This window comes from Notechis scutatus, chromosome 3 (genome assembly GCF_049901735.1).
Source record: "Notechis scutatus isolate UNSWTSFEM ecotype Mainland chromosome 3, rNotScu1.2, whole genome shotgun sequence".
NCBI classification, from domain to species: Eukaryota; Metazoa; Chordata; class Lepidosauria; order Squamata; family Elapidae; genus Notechis; species Notechis scutatus.
In genome coordinates, this window is record NC_142011.1 from 57926912 (window position 1) to 57948478 (window position 21567).

Here is a 21567-nt window from a genome sequence, read left to right on the forward strand (position 1 = left end):
CCCCCCCCCCCCCCCCCCCCCCCCCCCCCCCCCCCCCCCCCCCCCCCCCCCCCTCCCCCCCCCCCCCCCCCCCCCCCCCCCCCCCCCCCCCCCCCCCCCCCCCCCCCCCCCCCCCCCCCCCCCCCCCCCCCCCCCCCCCCCCCCCCCCCCCCCCCCCCCCCCCCCCCCCCCCCCCCCCCCCCACCCCCCCCCCCCCCTCCCCCCCCCCCCCCCCCCCCCCCCCCCCCCCCCCCCCCCCACCCCCCCCCCCCCCCCCCCCCCCCCCCCCCCCCCCCCCCCCCCCCCCCCCCCCCCCCCCCCTCCCCCCCCCAACCCCCCCCCCCCCCCCCCCCCCCCCCCCCCCCCCCCCCCCCCCCCCCCCCCCCCCCCCCCCCCCCCCCCCCCCCCCCCCCCCCCCCCCCCCCCCCCCCCCCCCCCCCCCCCCCCCCCCCCCCCCCCCCCCCCCCCCCCCCCCCCCCCCCCCCCCCCCCCCCCCCCCCCCCCCCCCCCCCCCCCCCCCAAATATTGAATCTTTAATAAAAAAGAGCAACTTTTACCCAAAATCAGGCAAAGCAGGCAGGCAGATTGAGTTGCTCACAGAATCACAGATTCATTCAGAGATCTATCTTTCTGCCATCGACTATCTGAGTCTGCAACTGAATAATAGAAGTTTCAGTCCTAAGGAAGGTACGGCTGTGCTTAAAAGCAGAACCGAAGATCTAAAGATTAGCTAGAAAGCAAGAAATCCAATGGTTTCCTGCTTCCTAGCTAATCTAAATCTCCCAGCACAGCAAGAACAGATGATGGTTGGGGGGGGGGGAGGAAAAATAGCAATTTAGCGGGCAAGTTTGCCAGGTAAGGAGTGAGTGGGCGGGGAAGGTTCCCACGGGCCATGTGGGTGGCGCAGCCTTGTGTTCCCACGCAGCCTGGATTAATTGCTTTGGGCGGGGCTCTGGGGGTGAGATTCCTCTGCGGCCCACCAAAATTTTCTCATGGACCACCAGTGGGCTTTGGCCCACCGGTTGGCAACAGCTGCTCTAGGACAGACTTAACATATCATACTTCTTCTGCAGAAAAGTGACTGACTACTGTCCAATTTTCTGGTGAATTTCTTTCCTAAGCTGTGAATGTAAGCTTATGTTATGGTAGTACATGAACCATGGTTTACAACCCCTGTGGCTAAGACAAAATCATACATATTGAATTTCCTTGCTACAAGACACTGCCTGCTGCTGAAGCAGGCAAGATTCTAAAGCCACAGACACTTCTTGGCTGCTTGTTGATCTTGGACCTGAAAACTATGTGAGTTAAACCACACTTTGAACAGTTCCAAGTTGAATTAATGAAGATAGGGGATTAAACACTGTTCAGAGTTTTCTTCTATTGAAATAATTTATAAAACTTGTAAATAAAGGGCTTAAGTGATTTTTAACACAAATCCTATGTGCATTTAACTCGCAAAGGAAAATAAGGGAAGATAAAATAGTGATTTACAAATATTTAAAAAGATGTCATATGCAGTGGAGATGAATTTGTCTTGTTGAAATAGAGCAGAACAAAGTCTTAGCATTTGGTCTGCTTAATTGCAGATTCTTCTTATTTGTCCTGTGCTTGTCTAGTTCCCATAGTGAATTATTAGTGCATACTAATGCAACAAGAGGGTTGTTCTTCAGCTGGGTTTTTGAAGAGCCTGATGCTATTTTTGGTGAGAGGGTGATTGACACGAAGCCTAAGAGAGATCCAGAACCTGTATCCTAATTCCTAGTCTGGCACCTTAATTACTACACCACATTGCTTCCTTACAATAGGCTAAGGTCTAAGAGTCTAAGGTCTATTAGATTCCTCCTAGCTGGCAATATTCAAATGGCGACAGAAGAGCCATTATTATTTGTTAATCACTATATTAGGATTTGAGAGTCATTGACTTTTAGTGGTTAAGGCATCAGGCTAAAGATGGGAGACTCTGACTTCTAATCTCACTTTGGTAAATGAAGTCAACTGTTTTTAATACTGCTACACAGCCAAAATAGTAAACAGCAGAATAATTTTCCAGCACATAAAGCAAAATCCAGACGTTGTCATGTTTAGACAATTTGCGATCTCTGGGATTGCACTTATTCATGTTTAAATGAAATACAGTAGATACAAACATAACTACTTTGGAATTCATAGCTGGATTCATCTCATAGGAATCTGTCATACATCCAAGTCAGGTTCTTTAAGCTCAGTACTGTACACTAACAATTTTTCTGTGTTTTGTTTTCATCAGGAATTTGTTGCCAGCTTTGTCTGTTGATGCTACTAATTTGCTAGCCCCAAAGAGACAGTAGCCTTCTGTAGCTCTAGCATATTTTAACTATGAGCTGAAACATCAAGGCTTCCTTCCTCTGTCTTAAGGTCTCAGTTTCTAGTTACCTTCATAAACCTTTACCACAAATTCATATTTCTTCCCAATTGAACAGAAAAGCAACACGGACTTTTTTCCCTGACAGAGCATTTTGAACAATTGCAAAACAAATAGAAAATCAAAACCCTGATATTCATTTCATAATTTCAACATTCAGTCTGTTATTTTGCTACAAAAACAGAAAAGCACTCCAATTTTCATAGCAGCTTCTCTGGAAAAATTGCAGTATAGTAGGATACTATCCCGTGATTCAAGACTCCCTGTAAAGTTGTAATTGCAGGAATGTTCCAATCTTGGATGGCAAACCTCAGATAAATAATGTTTCCAAGCAAATACAACTCAGGCAAACAAAGTCACTAATCTAAAGGAAGATTAGAGAGAGGAAGTAAACATATGTTAGACTTTAACTAGAGATAATTAATTGTATTAATTACTGTGCTAAACAGTAACCAAAGTTAAGCAGTAACCAAAGTTAACCAATGATGGAGGATAACTAAAAATGTATATAAATGCAAGACTAGACTCCAATAAAGATAATCATGATTCAGTTGTTCATGATCAAACAACTCGACTGCCTCGTCATTACAACAACTCCCATCTCCATAGGGATAAACTTTTTAGAATAGGTGCTTTTCCCTCTGACATTGCTGATGGTAAGATATTCAACTGCAGTTGTAGAAGACTCCCCTTGCTCCCCAAGTTTGGTATTTATAATTTGAGCCAAATGAAATGCTGATTTAAAACATAAATTTGTTATGCCCCAATTGCGCTCTTAATGACATTCTTGGCTTTTAGCCAATATCTAAGCCTGCATAGCCATCCCCTTGTTATAAACTCTGCCTCTGAATATACAACAGCGTTAGGAGCCCTACTTGAAATAATTTTCTTAAGAAAATTGCTGATGCTAAGCTTGAACATTCTCCAGTTTCCTCCTAGTTGAGACCTGGATTTAACTGCACTGTATAGAGATGCTGTAAAAAGGTCTTGGCTTCAAAGCAGCTGGAATATCTGGGGTTCTTCTAGAGCAAAAGAGAACGTGGAATTGCTACTGAGCTCCTCTGAGCATTCAAAGCAACCCGAGAAATATGAGTATGTTGTTTCCCTGAATACTGCAGCACAACTCTCAGGTATGTAAACAAGGGACGTGTCCAATTATTTGTCCTTTGAAGGTCCAGCAAAACTTTTTGAAGGCCTTGCAAAATGCATGACTTTTGTTTTCACATAGTTAACCTGTAAAGAGCGTTCTCTACAGAAAGGGACCAATTATCCCATGGCTCTTCTGATACCTACTGGTCTCTGCAACAATAGCTCAGCACTGTCTGGGTAAAGCAATAGATTTATTAGTCAGTTTTGAAGGTGTAAGAGTCTTCCTTGCTAATGGCGTTTACCACTGCATTCATGTAGTAATTAAAAATAGTGGGGGCAAAATGCATTCTTGTTTAACTTCTTTGCTAGCTGGCACCGCATTTGAGAAATACTGAGTGGTGGTACCTCTCACTCTCAAACTGGTACATTTACAAAGTATATAACCGAGTCAGTAACTATCTATCTACTGCAGATGCTCTGCTGTTTTATTTCCAGTTAAGCTTGCCTGAGATCTACCAACAAAACCAAAAGAGCTGACATAAGTAACTGAGAACGAGCAGTCCTTGATTTAGGCTTAGCCTGATTTAGGCTTAGCCTGCCCGTTATGGTTTCAAGTTGTGACAGTTATGAAGTTTTGTGATCAATTTTGTGGTGGTTGTGAAACGAACCCATGGTTTCCTATGGCCCAGTTTTGCCAAAAATCAGAAGTAAATCCTGGTTTTCAGCAAAATATATCATAAAATGAAGTCATGTGATCGTAGGAAGGTGCAAGCAGTCATAAATGTGGGCTGATTGATGAGTGGCCGAAATGTGCTCGTGTGTCCATGGGGAGGGGGAGAGCATCTTGGCCATTGTCACTTTGATACTAGATCATATGTATTCCTGGGGAGGCTCATGGTAATCTAAGCTAAGCAAATCGTCATTAGTTGAGGCCTACCTGTCATATTTTTCAATGAAAGGGGACAGTATTATTCCTTAACCGAATACAAAGCAAACTTCCTGAAACCCTCCCTGTTGGAATCTTCTCTCTTCCTCCACTAGGATGTTATTTCCTTCCAGCCAGTCTAACAGGGTAACAATAAAGAAATCTAGCTAGATGTTACTTATTGTATTATGTTAAACAGGCTCATTGGGCAGTACAGCTAGTCCTCAACCGATGACCACAATTGAGGCCAAAATTTATTTTGCTAAGTGAAAAAATTGTTAGTTAAGTTCGCCCCCTTACCACTTTTTCTACCACATTTGTTAAGCGAATCACTGCAGTTGTTAAGTTAGTAACCCAACTGTTAAGTGAATCTAGCTCCCCCATCTACTTCGCTTTCAGAAGGTTGCAAAAGGAGATCGCATGATCTTGGTGTCAGCGTTCCAGAGATTATCCATTCCAGCCGGTAACTCCAAGACAACCATAATCTTAAAGTACTTTTATTAGAATAGAAACTTGATACCTCTATGGAATTCCGAAACTAAAGTTTCCCCCTCAGACCTCCCACAAGGACCCAACCTACAAACCATCCCCCTTTCCCCACATCATACATCATGTGAAACAATCCCCCTTCAGTCTCAATTCTTAATGTGCCATTCACAATGACCTTGAATTACTAAAGAATCTATTTGGTCTACTGAGAGCTACTCAAACAACATCAGCCCTCTCCAATCCTCCGCAGCTATGTGGCAGCTTTTAATAACGATTCCAAACCTGACACTTGGGACACAGCAATGGTCATAAATATGAACCAATTGCTAAGCATCCGAATTTCAATCACATGATCATGGGGGATGCTGCAAAGGTCGCAACTGTGAAAAACGGTCATAAATCACTTTTTTCTGCAAAACTTTATATGGTCACTAAATGAACTGCCCTGAACGTCTACATAGCACTGATAACTTTCACAATGGGGAAGCCAGATTCACTTAACAACCATGTTATTAACTTAACATCACCAGACAGCAACATCATATGGCAGGGTGGGATTCAATACACCATATGATGTTGGTGTCTGCTGATGTTAAGTTGTGCAAGATGGCTGAGACTATTGAAGCTCAAGCTTTTTTTTTTTTTTTTTTAACATGCATCTCTGGCACCATTTTAAAAACTCTGGGGCTTCAATCATGCATTTGCAGCTGGGCTCTTGCCTACTTTGACCATGCAGCTGGTAGTGTTGGATAACAGCTGAAAAATTCTGGTTCAAAATTCCATTCAGTCATGAAACCAGCTAATCTCGAGGCCATCAGTCAGTCTAGCCGAGAGGTCTCCAAACTTGGCAACTTTAAGACTTGTGGACTTCAACTCCTAGAAAACTATGCGGACTGGAGAATTCTAGGAGTTGAAGTCCACAAGTCTTACGGTTGCCAAGTTTGGGGGCCCCTGGTCTGGCCAAACTCATAGGATTTTTGTGAAAATAAACCAGAGGGGAAAAACATGTGTGTCACCTTATTCTTAGGCCAGGGGATAGATATAGTTTTTTAAAAAAAATGGAACAGCAATTTCTTCTGAGTGAACTGCTGTTATAGAGAAAAGAAGTCAGTTAAAGGTTAAGCTTTCACAAATATTTGCTAATCATGTTAACGGCACTCATATATTTCAGGGTCTTTGTCCAATTTGTGGTAAAGGTAAACAAATCATAAAGCGGAAAAGATCAAATGTGGAAGAATATCAGACAATTTTGATAACTAGGAATAATTTTTAATTTTGGCACCTGAAGCAAAAATTGATTTGGTCATATTTATTTGTGCATGTGCTTTAAGTAAAAGACTTTGCTTTAATTTCTAGTGCTTTTGATCCATGAAGATATTGAAAATGAAGATTTTGAATGTAATTTCAGATAGTTTATTTCCACCAGAATGCGATATTATTTTTACTCAGTACATGATGTATCCATTTTCATCACTTTTACCAATATGTCAAGAATCAACTTTCTTCACCAGTTCCTCTCATAATGTCCCGTTACTTATTTAGGCTTCACTCCAAACCTTCTGACGACATACAGTGCAATGTATATAGAAGCAAGTAACATTTCTGTAAACTCAGTTCATTATGTTTTATTTTCTTTATTCTGGCAAGAATCCAGGAACACCACATACATCACAATCCTCAAATTAGCCATCCAGGTCCACGGATATGAACGTGCCAAATTTATTTCCATTGCCCTCACTTAGTCTGTCACCCTTTCTCAAATTCTAATTCTGATCCCCATCCCATCTAGCTAACTACTTTTCTGAACAGTTTCAGGCTGCAGTGACTGCAACATTTAGGTTACACTGCATACTTCATTGAGTGCAGAAAAGTAGGAAATGTAAAGGTGGGGAATCAAAACTGATTTCCCAGACACAGAAGACCAAGTGCATACAGACGTAGACATTAGACAATTGATAGAATATTTGTAGCTCGGGATTGAACTGTGAGGTCCTTGGTGCTCTCTGTGCTTTGAGGTTTTCTTGCAGATATTTCATTACCAAAATAGGGAACATCACATAGATTTCCAACTGCAGCCAGTGCTATCCAGGAAATTCTGGAAGCTCAAGTCCACATATCTTAAAGCTGCTGAGGTTGAGAAACACCGTCCTAGAAGATAGGTGTGGCAGTGAGAAATACCAATCTGCACTTCCACAAAATAGTCTTCTGGGACACAATGTCTAAAACGTCTTACCATTCAACCTATGGACTCAGGCCTTCCGTTAAACCACTCGAGTTCAAGTTAATTACACCACAATGAAACAAAAGCTATTATAGATTAATATGATGTTTATCCCTGTGGAGATAATTTGGTATACTCTTACTGTGAGCAAACATGGAGCTGTTCCTTCCTGAGATGTGTAAATTTACTCCTTAGCTATTTTTTATATTGTTTGCTTAATTTTTTTTTAGTGTAAGATTTTGGGGTTCCTAACAGTTGAGAGTTTATTTCCATACTATAGCCATTTAGTGAGATTCTCTTGTGTGGTGGTTAACTGAATGGTTTTGAGAATGGAGGGATGGTTGGGCTGTGTTAATTCCCCCATGATGGGAATGGCTCTGGGCTAGGTGTTTGAAGTTAGGCGCTTCTTGATTTTTCTTTTCAGGCTGGCTTTTCAATGCTTCCTGGCTCTTCACTTTGTCTCTGGGAGCCTCAGTTGTCATCACAGGAGTACTTGCTGTGTTATTCACCTGTGAAATAGCAATAAGTTCTGATATATTATGAGATGGACTCAAGATGAAGCCAGATGGAACAGTTTAAGGGCGAAGGGAAATGACATATATTATTCTGAAGAAAAAGAAAGTTATTCTTTCAGATCGTTCAGCTCAGTCTCTCCTATTACAGTTAAAGATACAATTGAAATATTCCAGTTTTGGTTGTTCTCGTATACTGCAAAGGAAAATATGACACATGCCTTCCCTTTTACTGTATTTCTCTTATCCTCATTGTATAAAATGTATAATCAGAAAACTTGGAGTATCAAAAAATAAGCTGAGCAAATAAGAAATGTTGTGCTTAAATGGGAGAGCTCAAGAGAGAGAGAAGACTTAAACTCTTACCTCCTGGCTGCTGTTCAGATAATACCAGGAACAATTGCCACAATAGTCTTTGCGGGACGTATAGCGCACAGCTGCCTCAACATATGGTAAGTGCAGAAAACTGTATGGCAACTGGATATGGAAAGTGAGCTTCCTGCACCTGCAGAGCCCAGATGCCACGGAAGAAAAGTGCAAGAAGTTTATTTCAGAACACTTGAGGGTCCATCTATGCATGAACAGAATATAATTTGGCTAAGCTGACATTTTTTATCAATGACAGAATGAGAAGAAAAGGTTCCCTCTCCAAAAGTCAGGGAACATGCCTCTTGCCTTCTTCCCTCTACTATACATGCTCTATAGATAGTTTTTTTGCCTTTAAGTTTTAGCCTAGTCAGTTCCTTTCAGCCCCCACTGTAGAATCTGCAGATGACCAGGCTGAGTCTAAGGGAGGGGTCAAATGCATCATAAATCTTGAGTCCCTGCATGCCTGCAAGAAATCTAACTCCAGCCCACCTTTTGAATGCCTTTTTATCTCTCGCACATTTCCCTTGACCATTAGTTGGTCAGACTCTTGTAGAGAGCTTAAGTTGCAATAAATCTTTCTACTCATTTGAAGTGCCTGGATATCCTGATTTCCCCAGTGCCTGACAGAATCCAAGAATGTCATAATCATGTTGTATCTGCAAATCCACTTAATGGATTCTTCCATTGTGTCAAGTACTACCAACCTGTCATATATCAGAAAGTCATCCTTGTTGCCCAGTAGAATTTGCCAGACATCAGGTTCCAGGATTTGTTGCTGGAAAACTGGAATGCCTTTGGGAGCATGGCGTTTGAGCTCCCAGTACATTGCCCTGGAGGAAGGGGTCTTTTCATTCACAATAATGAAACTGACATTGGCCATGCCATCACCAGACAATTTCTCTTGCAAGCTGCCAAGACTGGTTGTGAAAAAAGCAATAAATAACATTTAAGAAAAGACATGCACAGATGTAATTCAACACCCCTCTCCCCCTCCCAATTACTGATAGTGGAATTTCAGATGTGTTGGACTGCAACTCTCATAGTTGGTTAGGAATTATGAGGCATTAGGAGAGATAAATTAAGAAGGATGCTTTTATAATTTGGGATAAAATCTGTAGAGCAAGAGAGACCACTTTATTTTATGCCTCATTAAATAGCCTGTTATTACAGCTGAAAGTTTTTAGCGATATCTGAATGCACATTATGCAGTATTTAAATTCATGAATTAAACTATAGCCATTCTCCTTTGTATATCACATCTTGCATATTACAGCCATTGGTTCATTTTATATCTCACAGAACAGGAAATGATGGAGAATCAGTCTTTTCAACAGTTCAATTAATGCTGAGCTAATTTCAGTGTTTTCTGCAGCAACCTCATCGCCAAAGATGTGGTTTCTGTTTAGGCACTTTATAGCTCTTGAACCAAAAACTCTACTCTGTGGGCTGAACTAACCTGGCTGCTTGCTTGAGGCAGAACTGTCAGCTGGCTTTCAAAAGGACCACCACTGTCACCTGGCCCTCCATTCCAGCCATTGGTTCTATGCCATTTATCTTCCAGTGTGGGGCCGGTTGGCATATTCTGGTTTGGTTGTCAACCACAACCCCTTCTGCTACCGTAGCAGCAATCACCAGTCCCAGCAGCAAGGCTTTTGTGGTCGGGGGCAAGTAGCCCATCCCGACTATTTCCCTTCAGCCTATGAGAAAAGACAGCAGAATTAAGGATCTTTTCCAGAAAAGTCACTTTCCATAGTCTATTTTGCACCACTGAAAATAAACAATGCTATCCCATTGTGCAGTGGAATAGAGTCTTTAGTAATGTATTGAGGGTGGCAGCCTGGATGTTTGAGAGAAAGATTCCAACAGACCTTCTATCTCATCTACTGTAACTTTATCACTTCAGAGTTACCTCAAGCCTGCTGCTCTGTGCATGAAACCACTGATGCACTGAATGTTTTGCCAATCCCTAGTACATCTGCATCAACATTTTGGGCTCAGTGCAGAAAAGAAATAAGAAATAATATGCAAAAGAAATTAAAGACATGAAATAAAAGAAAAGAAAATATAACTACTGGTATATCTAATTTATACCATTATATCTACTACACCTATGGGAGAAAGGGAAAGAGAGAGAGGGAGAGTACTAAAAGAATGGGAATACAGAGGTGAGAAACGCACTCAATTGATCATACAAAAAATGGGTTGAGGGGAAGGGAAAGAAAATGGTGGTTGCATGTAGCTGATAAGATCAGCAAAAGCCTTCTTTAAAGTTTTTTTCATTAATTTCCTAGTAACGTGCTGAAAAGCAAAATTCTGGTCTGCCCAAAAGCAGTGCTGCACTTCCCAAATGTTTATCATTTTCACTTGTACTCTTTCAATCATAGCTGAGCTCCCTTCTTTGTTCCTTTTATCAGTTAAGAAGTTACATTTCCATTGACTGAAATGGATATTCAGGATTCCAGGAAATAACTCTGCGGCTCTAGCTATAGATTTGGGTCCCACATGTTTAGCTTAATAGAAGTCTTGATTTCATGAAAAAAAAAAATAAGGCTACATCACAAATCATAGAAGCACAACCAAAGAGTACAAATAAAACCCCAATATTTATTTAGATGTTCTGTTCCTAGAAAAGAGGCAGTGTAGGAAGATAAAATTCTTTAGCTGAACCAGAGTTAATCCTCTTACTTTGGACAAATTAAATAATTTTCTTTGCCAATAGTCTTCCAGTACTATCAGCCAGACATAATGTCTGGAACATTATCTGCAGCTTTATTACAAACAACAATGTTGACATACCCAGTAACTATTTACACAGTTTTCCTTTCCCCACCTACCTGACACTATACAATCTGTCTGCATCACTGGCCTAACATTCCCTTCAAACATGCTCTTTTCTCTCTTCCTGCACTCAAGAAAATAATCCAGTAATAGTAGAGAAGGGTAGGATGCCATGCTCAGAAAATACGTATGGAAAAACTTATTATGCCTTCCTGCTGCAGGACTCAAAACCTGTTACACTCTTAACCATTGAGGCCAGTCTGATGGAAATCCCAAAGATGCTTTACAAAAAGCAACTGGACTTTCTTAGTTTTTTCCCCCTTCTTGAAAACGTTTCGCTTCTGATCCGTGAGGCCAAGAAACTAACAAAGCCCAGTTGCTTTTTTTTTTTTTGGAAAAGCATCTTTGCGATAACCATAACCTGGATGATTGAGAATCTCTATAGACAATCTAATGGAAAGTAATGTGGTATCAAAGTTGTGCCCTTCAGGAGCAAATCAAGAAGCTGACTAGGAAACAATTGTGCTTTTTTACTTCTTCATTTATGTCCTCCTCCCTCCCTCATATTCATAGTGGTAACATTTCTCGGTGAACCAAATTAAATTCTACTTCTTCCATACATAGAATTCCAAACAAGGTCATATGCTACCTTTTCTCTTGTGAATCTTGCCGTTGTTCTGCTCCGTCCACTGAGAAAGCTGGGACTCTCCTGATGTTGCTCTGATGGATCCAACCTCCCAACTCTGCACTGACCCCTGGTGTAAGTTAATTTTCATCCCAGATCTCTCCACCCAGAAGGGGTTGGGAGAAAGATAGCTGGGGAAGAGCCAAATACAGGCGTATCCCTGGAGATATTTATAGGATTAGGCTTTGGACTTATCATTGCCAGCCTTCCAACTGCACTTCTTTTTTTTCTCTCAGATTCATCACATACAGAAGTGAAAGAAATACTGTGCAGCACCAGGCAGTGTATGTAAGAAAATATAGCTTTGAAGGAGGGTAGCAACTATTTTCTAATATTTTACGATATATGAAGAAAAATGCTAAGACATGTTAACCAGCCTCATTATGAAGCAAAGGAGGCACCTGTTATAAATGTTTCAGAAAAGGCAGTTTGTCTAGCAGACAAACTGTCAGGTTAACAATTTCAGGTGCAAGTATAAAAATAACCTTGCCTGATGAAAAAAGAAATCTGTAGGACAGGGAAACTTATTTTTTATTATGACATTTATTGGCCACCCATCTTACCAGAGGCTAACTCTAAAACGAATCAATAAAAAGCCCCTTCCCTTGCATTCCAAGTTCTTGTTTCCTCTGAAACATTTGGAGAGGCAGATGGAATACTGAATAATTCTAAAATCCTATAATTGCAGGATATAATTCCATCTATTTCTAATAATGAAGAAATAGTGTAGCTCCTTTGGAGCCAAAACAGCCTCACCTAGGCATAAAGAAATTATGCTTCCCTGTGAAGATCTGGCTGTTTTCTCTTCGTTAGGTTTCTACTAGTACAAGGAAGGTTGAGCTTCCTTGGAGAGACTTTTCCTGATTTGAGGAGTTGCTACCTTTTATCTTCTTCCTATTCTTGTACTAATGATGTATTTTTATTTTGGTTTCTGAGGAGTGAGATTACATCAGCACACAGATATGTCTAATAAATAAAATCAGTTTGCTAAGTCCCAAAGCAGTAGACACTATTGTCTTCATACTATGCTTCAGAACTTGCTTCAGTTTTTCAGAACCATCCAATCTGGCCAAATCTGGGAAACAGATATTGAATATTTGCTTGTGCTATCTAAGCTGGTACATTTACTATTCATTTCCATAGTAAATTGAAATGACTCTATACTAGGCACCATCCTACAAAGTAATATTTTAATACTCTGAGTGTGGCTTGATACTTAAAATCTACTAAAACTAGAGTCCCTGAAACACTCAAATATTTGTTTCATTTTGGCAGAGCATACTATGTGAACCCATTGGAGTCAGTAATCAATGCTTTATGGTTTAGTGCAGCATGTGATTCTAGTCCAAAGATGGCTAGTTGGTGCAGAGAAACATGCCAAATTGGCCTTGAAAGTCAGTTATTTTATTTTAGGGTACTATTCAACTGAAGAACAGTAATGTACAAATCAAATAAAATGAATATTGTTGTGGTTTACATGATGTGCTCCATAACAACTTGGCTACTGCATGCACAACACCATTTACCTGCTCCATGTATAGATCTTTAATATACTTGTTTAAATCCCAAAGTATGTCATTCTGAATCATTTTAACATGGTTGAAATAATGTATATTGCTAGAGGAATATTATCATGTGAATACAGCCATTGAAGAAATATTTGTTTTATGGTCCTTGTATTGGAGCTCTTAGATACTGACTTCTGTAACCCGTCCTGGCTTCAGTCAATTGAAGCTTTTAAATAAATAAAGTCCTCACCACCAGTAATTGGGATTGGGAAGTCCATCACTAAACAGCACAGTTTAAGGAGCAATGTCATTGGACCATGGCAACTTACGATGGCACTTCTGGCAGTCCCAGTTGTCATCATTAGGCAAATCCTGTGCAATTGCAATGTCCTGTGGTCCCAACCTCCGGATGGCTTTCCCATTGACTCTGGTTGTTGAAAATTCAACTTTGGGAACATCTATAATCACAGCCCAACTTTTCTCCAAGTGTGCTCACTCCATTCAGTGTATGCTAGGGTCTCTCATCTGCAGATAAAATACTCATTGCCGGCATCCCATTATCTAGAAAGTGTTTGCTGTAAAAAGAGTCAAAAGCAATAATGAGTGAAATGTATTAAGCAACAACAGACCCAAAAGTGCCTTTAAAGATAAATGCTTAAGGGAGATTAGGGGGTCAGAATGATGTTACCACCAAGTCTCATAATCTAGAGACTTATGCAAGAAAGCAGTAGCATCTGCTCTTAAAGGAACAAGCTCATAGATTTATTTGTGAAGTAATAGTGCTAATGCCCCAAAACACATTCAGTGATTTTTCTTAACACCCAAAATAAGTGGTACCTATACTTTAAAATGTAATACTTTAGGACTAGGATGTGAGGTCTGTGCACACAAAAAGCATTTCTGACCTTCCTTTTATCTATGCAGTTCAGAAATACAATCAGATATCTGATTTTCATTGTTTCCTGCTTCTGCCTTGCTCTAGCAAGTTTACCAGTAAAATATTCTGAGATTAAAGTTACAGGTGGCCCTCAATTTATAACCACAACTGGAAGCAGAATTTCCATTGCTAAGCAAGGCAATTGATTAAGTGAATCATGCCCAATTGTGTGACTTTTTTCTATGGTTGTAAGTGCATCTTTGCAATTATTAAGTGAATCATGGGATTATTAAGCAAATTCACCTTCCCCCATTGACTGCTTGTCAGAAGCTGAGAAGATCACAAATGACAATAATATGTCACTGCAATTATCTAAATAAATACCGGTTGCCAAGCACTCTAATTTTGATCACACTACTGTGGGGATGTTGTGACTGTTGGGTGAGGACTGGTCATAAGTCATTCTTTTCAATGCTGCTGTAGCTTTGAACAGCTGCTAAATGAATGGTTGGAAATCCAGGATTAACTGTATTAGGATTCATAATACGAGCTGTGGTAGCACAATGGTTAGAATGCAGTACTATAGGCTACTTTTGCTGACTGTATGCAGTTTGAAGGATACTGTAAAATCTCCAGTCAGAGATGATATTTGCTGGTTCTCTGAACTACTCAAAATGTCCGCTACGGGTTCTCCAGAACTGGTCAGAACCTGCTGAATACCATGGCTGTAAAGCACTGGGAAGCAGTATATAAACAAGTGTTAAGTGCTATTGCTGGTATCCAGGTGCAGATCATGAGAATGGCCACTAGATGGTAACAAGAGTACCAAAACATCTCTTTGCTGCCATCTAATAACCATGGGATTTCTGCAGTCGAGATCAGGCAGCCGTCGACGTTCATCATTCCTTTCCTTGTCCGAGATCTAAACCCCTAGAGGAATACAGACAGCTGTCTTTTAAAGTTAATTGACAAGTTTAAAAAGTACAAGCCTCTTCGAAGAGAGAGCAGCCGCCTGCCTTACCTCACACAGCGCCTCATGTTTTCTTTCCGATTTCAATTGGAAAACAGAAAGACAGCATGTGTAGAGTTGTAATTGCAGGAATGTTCCAATCTCAGATGGCAAACCTCAGATAAAGAATGTTTCCAAGCAAATACAACTCAGGTAAACAAAGTCACTAATCTAAAGGAGGATTAGAGAGAAGAAGTAAACATATATTAGATTTTAACTAGAGATAATTAATTGTATTACTGTGCTAGTGTGCTGCTGTGTTTCTTTACTGTGTAAAGAAAGTTAAGCAGTAACCAAAGTTAACCAATGATGGAGGATAACTGAAAATGTGTATAAATGCAAGACTAGACTCCAATAAAGATCATCATGATTCAGTTGTTCATGATCAAACAACTCGACTGCCTCGTCATTACAACAAGTGGCGCATGAACAGGGACCCTCTTACTTCGTCCGGCAAGGATTTGGTGCACCTTCAACCCTTTGTGGTTTCTTCAACTTTTCGGTTTCTGTAAGTATGGGGTCTTTGCTTTCTGAGGAACAAAGGAAGCATGTAGATGAATTAGGCTATTTGTTGAAGAAAAATAATACTGAGGTACCACAGAGAAATCTCTTAAGGCTGGTCCAGGAGATTGCAGCTCAGTGCCTATGGTCCCCAGAACAGGGGTCTTTAAAATTAACTGATTGGGAACGTATAGGGAAAACATTGCATACTGAACCTCGAGCAAAAAATAGAAGTTTTGCAGGTGTGGCATTTATGTAGGCATGCAATTGAAAAATTTGGTCACAATGAACTTTCTCTTTTAACACCTCCACCTTCACGTTATACTAATGCTGTCATTTGTCCCCCTTCTTCACCTGAATATATGTCTTCAATTCCCTCAGCTTCTGCAGATAAAGGGCAAAAGCCTCCCGACTCTACTGCTCAGTCTTATTTTCAGAAAATGGTAGAGACTTCTAAAAGGGATGCCTCTGCCTCAGGAACAGAACTTGCAGAATTACTGTCTGTCTGTCCAGTAAAATATCGTCCTGGTCAGGGGCCACAGCTTGGACTGCAAGTAGCAGAATGGGAGGGTCTGCCTTATCAGATCTTAAGAGAGTTTTAAAAAAGGCAGTTACAGACTATGGGATTAGTGGTAATTTTACAAGAGGACTTGTAGAAGGAATAAAAAATGGTTATACAATGATCCCTGAAGATTGGAACATTCCTCCAATTACAACTCTACAAGCAGGAGGCACTGTGTGAGGTAAGGAGGGGCCGAGTGGGGGGGAAGCTTAGCAGCAAGGCTCTGGGTAGCCCTGGATTATCCAAATCCTGTAAAATGCAGTGCAACTGCCTTTAGGCGCAATCCCATCCTCGAACATCTTCCGCTTCCGTGCTGCGGAGCTGCTACTTTTAAAGTCAAGGTCGTGAAAAAGTTGGTGTTTTACCGTGTTCTTCCACCACCGCCGCTGTTATAAATTCATTCCCGGATGGAAGGAGAGAGAACGACTGGAGAAATAAGGAGTTCAAATCAGGTGAGAGGCGAGGGAGTGGAAGGGACGCAGAGAATCTCTGCCGGGAGGCAGCAGATGGAATCAGCACGTGGCACGGGCGCCCGATGGGGAAGCGGCACCAAAAGAGGAAATAATTACGCTGCCGGGTAAAAAGAGGACGAGTAAATTTTTTTAAAAAGCAATCCCTTTTTTTCGACTGAGAATGGGGAGTTGGGAGTGGAATAGTTTGGATAAAGCATGCGTCTTAGATTTATTGCGGAGGGGAGAAACTCTTTTTTTTTTTTTTTTTGCAACTTCTTGTCTTGAGAAAACGTGTTTTATTTTTAAAGGTAAAAAGGAGCAGGTATCGGAAGTATTTTAAAATGCAACGTATTTTAGTCTTTCATCTTTTCTACTGATCGCTCGATCTAAGCAACTTGAAAGGCAACATGTCTGTCCGGAAAAGTCTCCCTTTTAAAGGAGCAGTTTGTATCTATTTTCTTACCTGTAAGTAAGCCCAGAACCTGTTTTCCTCAAACAGTCAGAGAAATGGTAACTCTAAAGAAAGTAAACCAACACCAAGTAATATGATCAAATAAAAGTAATATTTAAAATGACCATTTAATTGCCCTGTGACAGGACAGAGCCATGCATCACTGCCCACTTCCTGGAGAGCTGCTTGAAGTTGGCTGTGATATTCTTAACTATGACCACAATCACTACAAGCCCTCACTAAAGGCTACGTTTTTGGTTCATGTTGTATCTGAAGAAAGTGTAACTGTAGGAGAGGAAGCTGCAAAGGCAAGAAGGTAGCCGTGAAAGACCAGCATCTCAATGAGTCTTAAGCTCAGGAGGTGACATGATGTGAGGAACTTCCAAACCAACCATCTGGCCCTCAAACACTACAGTTTCAGCATTTCAATCTGGAGGATTGTCTTTAGTACAATTTCAAAGAAATGCATCAGAAAAAGAAATCAGTTGGCTCAGCCACAGAACATAATGAGGGCATTAGGATTGCATAGCTCTGAGCTGCATAAAGGGATCCTGTAAGATGTGAATCTATGCTACAGAGTCAGAGTAGCTTCCAATATTTGCTTTAAAGATACATAGCACAAGATCATGTGGCTCTGACTGATTGTGGAGGGCCTTATGGAAAAACCCTCAGTTGGGATCAATAAAATGGTTCCAACGCTTCTATACAAATGTGAAATAAGGTTGAAGGATAGCTCAAAATAGTAATGTAGAAATACAATGAACCTAGCAAGTAGAATGGAGGTTACATTCTTTTCCTCCCTGTCTTTTAGAAGAGACCAGGGCCAAACTGGTTTCATCTATTTGCCTAATTCCATAGAAGCCTCCTCACCAGCTGGCAGCACAGTCCAAGGGCAGCCTTAGCAAAAAAATTGGCAAAATTGTAACTTTTCATCCTCTATCACTTGATGACCTGAATATCCCCTTTTCCTTTGCCTAATAATAGAACTAATCCCAATTACGCTGATAAGGACCTAGGATTTCATGTCTTGTTGCCTCCAACGTCTATAAAAATCTTTGCTTTCCTATTGTTCAAAGTCCCTCTTTCTTGTAAAGCCGGCATCCATGGTTGATTGTTATGTTCCTTCTTGACGGGATCCATGGCAAAATGTACTTTTAAAAAGGATAAACTATACATAATAATATCTATGCTTCTATATTGTCATATATAAAAATGCACCATATCATTGTACTGAAAAAGTGGCAGGTGGCTTTGTTGAAAGACTTCTGTGCATACGCTTGGAAGCTCTCTTTTTTTAATAACTGCCCAGATAGTTGTGACAACAATAAGTGTAGCTCTGTGCTTTTGAATTTCTTTGGCTGCTCGGGGGTGGGCCTGAGTGGTGTAAATGTCCATACAGCAGGAGCCAAGACACTTTCTTATAGTTGCTGTGATAGTTTTGCTGCTTCTATGTTTCACCAATTGTGCATTCTGTTATCTCTGAATGTCCTGTTCCTCTCCTTTTTCTGAGTGGGAACATTCTGGGATAGGACTAAAAAGTGAGCCAAAGGAATTTAAGACATATGTATCAGTGGTGGGATTCAGTTTTTTTTTTACTACCAGTTCTGTGGGCGTGGCTGGGTAAGCATGGCAGGGGAAGGATACTGTAAAACCTCCAGTCAGAGGTGGTATTTGCTGGTTCTCTGAACTACTCAAAATTTCTGCTACCGGTTCTCCAGAACTGATCAGAACTTGCTGAATACCACCTCTGATATGTATTCTTTATTGTGTTTAAAAACAGAATTTACTGTAACTGCATCTTAAAGAACGGAAAGTGAATTGCTGATTTTGGCAGGACAGAATGCCTGGACAAGTTCTGACAGTTTTCTTGGCAAGGTTAATTGGAAGTAGTTTGCCATTGTCTGATTCTAGGGCTGAGAGAGTAGGATTGGTTAATCAGTCGGCTTTGTGCCAAAGTGGGACTAGAACTTTTGCTTCTTGGTTTATAGGCTTTGTTTCTAGACCACTACACCAAACTGCCTCTCCCTATGAAATCAGGGTGGCTTTTATTGGTGCAATAGAACAAGGCCCAGTTACGGTTAAATTCTGGTCTATCCTATCTTAAAGATACTGATCTGGACTTTTTCTTTTGTAGATTTAATAGCAAAAGGATGTGTTGCAACTAACCAGCTACAAATTTCATAATGTCTGCTCTTCCGAAGCGGTTGTGTTACATTGGATTCCATGTTCTTCAGGGCCAACAGCTGGCCAGTCACCTGGTGCAAAGGTTTGGCTTTGAGCTGTTTGCTATACGGGAAGCAGAGAGGAAGAGGCAGCAGGCTTTCCGAAGAGGAGATGCTATTTTTATTGTCAATGAAGAGCGGGAGCTGACTGAGAAAAACTTTTCACCTTCAGATTTACCTTCAGACTGCTGTAAGCATAAAGGGATCCTGTATGATGTGAACCTGCAGTACAGAGTCAGCACAGCTTCCAATATTTGCTTTGAGGTAGAGGATGTCCCTGGAATCTCCCGAAACCTACAAGAGAAAGGCTGCAAGATCCTTATTCCTCCCACCACTGAAGCAGATGAAAATGGTTTTGTTACTTACTCTGTAGTGAGGTCCATTGTGGGCAATGTTAGCCATACTCTTCTTGATCGATCCCAGTATGGTGGGCCATTCTTGCCTGGTTTCTGTGAAGTTGAAGTTGCCCCCAAGAAACTCCAGAAGGAGAAGGAGACCATATATTTTGACCACATCACCTATGCCTGTCCACAAGGTAGCTCACAAGCTGTGCTGGACTGGTACAAAAACTGTTTTGGTTTCCAGCGCTTCTTCATCCACCATCAAGATGATGCTGAAGAAGGCTTTCGAATCCAAGGGGAAGACATGGGCCTTCGTCTTACTGCCATGCAATACAGTGTTGATCGCCTGTCACCCTTTGAGCCCGACTGTAAATTTGTCCTGGCTGAGTCGCTGCCAAGGCAAAGGATGGGCCAGGTGGACACTTTCTTACAACAGCATGAAGGCGCCGGCATCCAGCATGTGGCCCTTTATACCACAGACATTGTAAGTGCTGCTGCAGCCATGGCAAAGTCCGGAGTCGGCTTTTTCAAACCACCCGTATCATATTACTATGAGAAAAGCAAAGAGAAGGAGATACAGCAAGTTGGGCAAGATCTTCAGCTCCTGAAAGACTACGGCATCCTCCTTGATGCGGCAGTAGATGACAAAGGACAGGACACTAGCCCTAGCCTGCTCAAGGAGCAATACCTGATGCAGATCTTCACTAAACCTCTTTTTACAGAAGAGACCTTCTTCATAGAACTCATTGAGCGCTGTGGGGCTCAAGCGCGGTTTTGGAAGTGAAGGAGGATCAGCAGCAAGGCCCCCCCCCAGCGCGAAAACCCTGACGCGTTCTTATGTTGTCCGGGCTCCTTTGGAAGTCGGTACAGGATTAATAATGGATCATAAGTAAAAGTGGCCCACTCAGATTTGTTAATTTAGATTATTGCCAAGAGTGAAAGCTTCTGACATTAGTTGCATTTGTCAGGTCAACGCTGGTTTGGATTAAAGAGTTTCCAAGTGACCTGGAAGATCATCTAATTAGAACCCATGACCTGACCATGGCAATGTTGTGACAACAACCACGCTTGAAAGCATGTAGGTTTTTGCCTTGCTAGTTGAACTACTGAATTGGTAATTGATTTTTCTTTAACAAAGTACAAAGGCCTGAGGGAATGGCAGTTATGCTTTCCCTAGGAAGAGAGAAATGCTCTATTAGAATAAGTGACCGCTATCTGCAGAAGCCCCACAGTCTTTGGGATCATGGAGTTCAAATCTGAAAAGGTGCAAGATTCCTATTGCTTAGCTACAATACTCTTAGTGAAGAAAGTTACCAAGTTAGGTAAGAAAAAGTCTCAATGAAAAGCAAGCTCTGAAGCCACCAAGAACAAACTTTGGACTACATATTCTTTACTATTGGAAGAAAATCAGTTCTCTCTGTTCTTAACTACTTGCATCCTCCAAATTTGGTGTTAACTGGACAAACAGGAGGCAAGGGTATCTGTTACATGAATCAGAACATCTTTTTAGCTATCAGAACATGAAACCACAGGGAATCTTTATAGATCCAAGCATTTATATACAGATGGAATGTAGCTATTATGCTATTTACACTCCTAAAAAGTGAAAAGAACCTGACTTAATTTTTATCTAATGCAAAGAACTGTGAATAAATGTTGTGATTCTCAAAACGTATTGCTAATAAATCTTAATATATGTCCAAACTTGGCTCAATAGTTCTGTAGACGGGCTCTTACTTCAGAATCCATTGAATATGAAGAGATTTACTCAGTTCATTTATTTAGATATTACTACTGGAAAGTAGCCATGGTTTAATTAACTTAGTGGTTACCCCTATCAATGAAGCATTGGTCACATCCACTTGCTGTTATTGAATGCTACTGAATGTTAATGAAAGTGGTATGAAGTGGTAACTGTTCTCTCTGTATGTTTTTCTGCTCATAAATATCTACCATACTTATTTCTTGTCCAAATATAGTTCTATTTGTTGGATGTTCTTGAATATATTGCCTTGGATAGCACAGTCATATTTCTCCTTGCTAAAACAAGTGAAACAAATCACCTTAAAATACAGAAAGGTTTATAACTCTGTACACTCTATCTTGATTTAAGATCAACTCACTTTTCAACACCACTCTCACAAATTTAACAAGTTTTGGGAAACATTAAAAATGGAAGCACGCTACTTTTTT

At 41.1% G+C, this 21567-nt stretch overlaps 2 protein-coding genes across 4 annotated transcripts; one reads left to right on the forward strand and one right to left on the reverse strand.

Annotated features, from left to right (window-relative positions):
• The first annotated feature begins 3424 nt into the window (after positions 1-3424).
• Positions 3425-21377, forward strand: HPDL (4-hydroxyphenylpyruvate dioxygenase like). Of its 3 annotated transcripts, none has more exons than XM_087960175.1 (2): positions 3425-3513; positions 18946-21377. In XM_087960175.1, the coding sequence occupies exon 2, from the start codon at positions 18995-18997 to the stop codon at positions 20156-20158; it is 1164 nt and encodes a 387-aa protein (XP_087816301.1). In that variant the 5' UTR covers positions 3425-3513; positions 18946-18994; the 3' UTR covers positions 20159-21377. The 3 variants fall into 3 exon arrangements, with proteins under 3 accessions (XP_087816301.1, XP_026521542.2, XP_087816302.1); XM_026665757.2 differs by lacking the exon at positions 3425-3513 and adding an exon at positions 16067-16360; XM_087960176.1 differs by lacking the exon at positions 3425-3513 and adding an exon at positions 16382-16485.
• On the reverse strand, positions 6505-11513 carry LOC113410958 (selenoprotein Pb-like). The gene is made up of 5 exons (XM_026665758.2): positions 11416-11513; positions 9445-9685; positions 8693-8905; positions 7986-8124; positions 6505-7616 (listed from the first exon to the last, which is right to left on the reverse strand). Exons 2-5 carry the CDS (start codon positions 9663-9665, stop codon positions 7392-7394), a joined length of 798 nt encoding a protein of 265 aa, XP_026521543.1. The 5' UTR covers positions 9666-9685; positions 11416-11513; the 3' UTR covers positions 6505-7391.
• Positions 21378-21567: the final 190 nt, after the last annotated feature.

Bases quoted from the DNA above. Each gene is read 5' to 3' on its own strand.
- HPDL (XM_087960175.1), top strand. From the start codon at position 18,995: ATGTCTGCTCTTCCGAAGCGGTTGTGTTACATTGGATTCCATGTTCTT.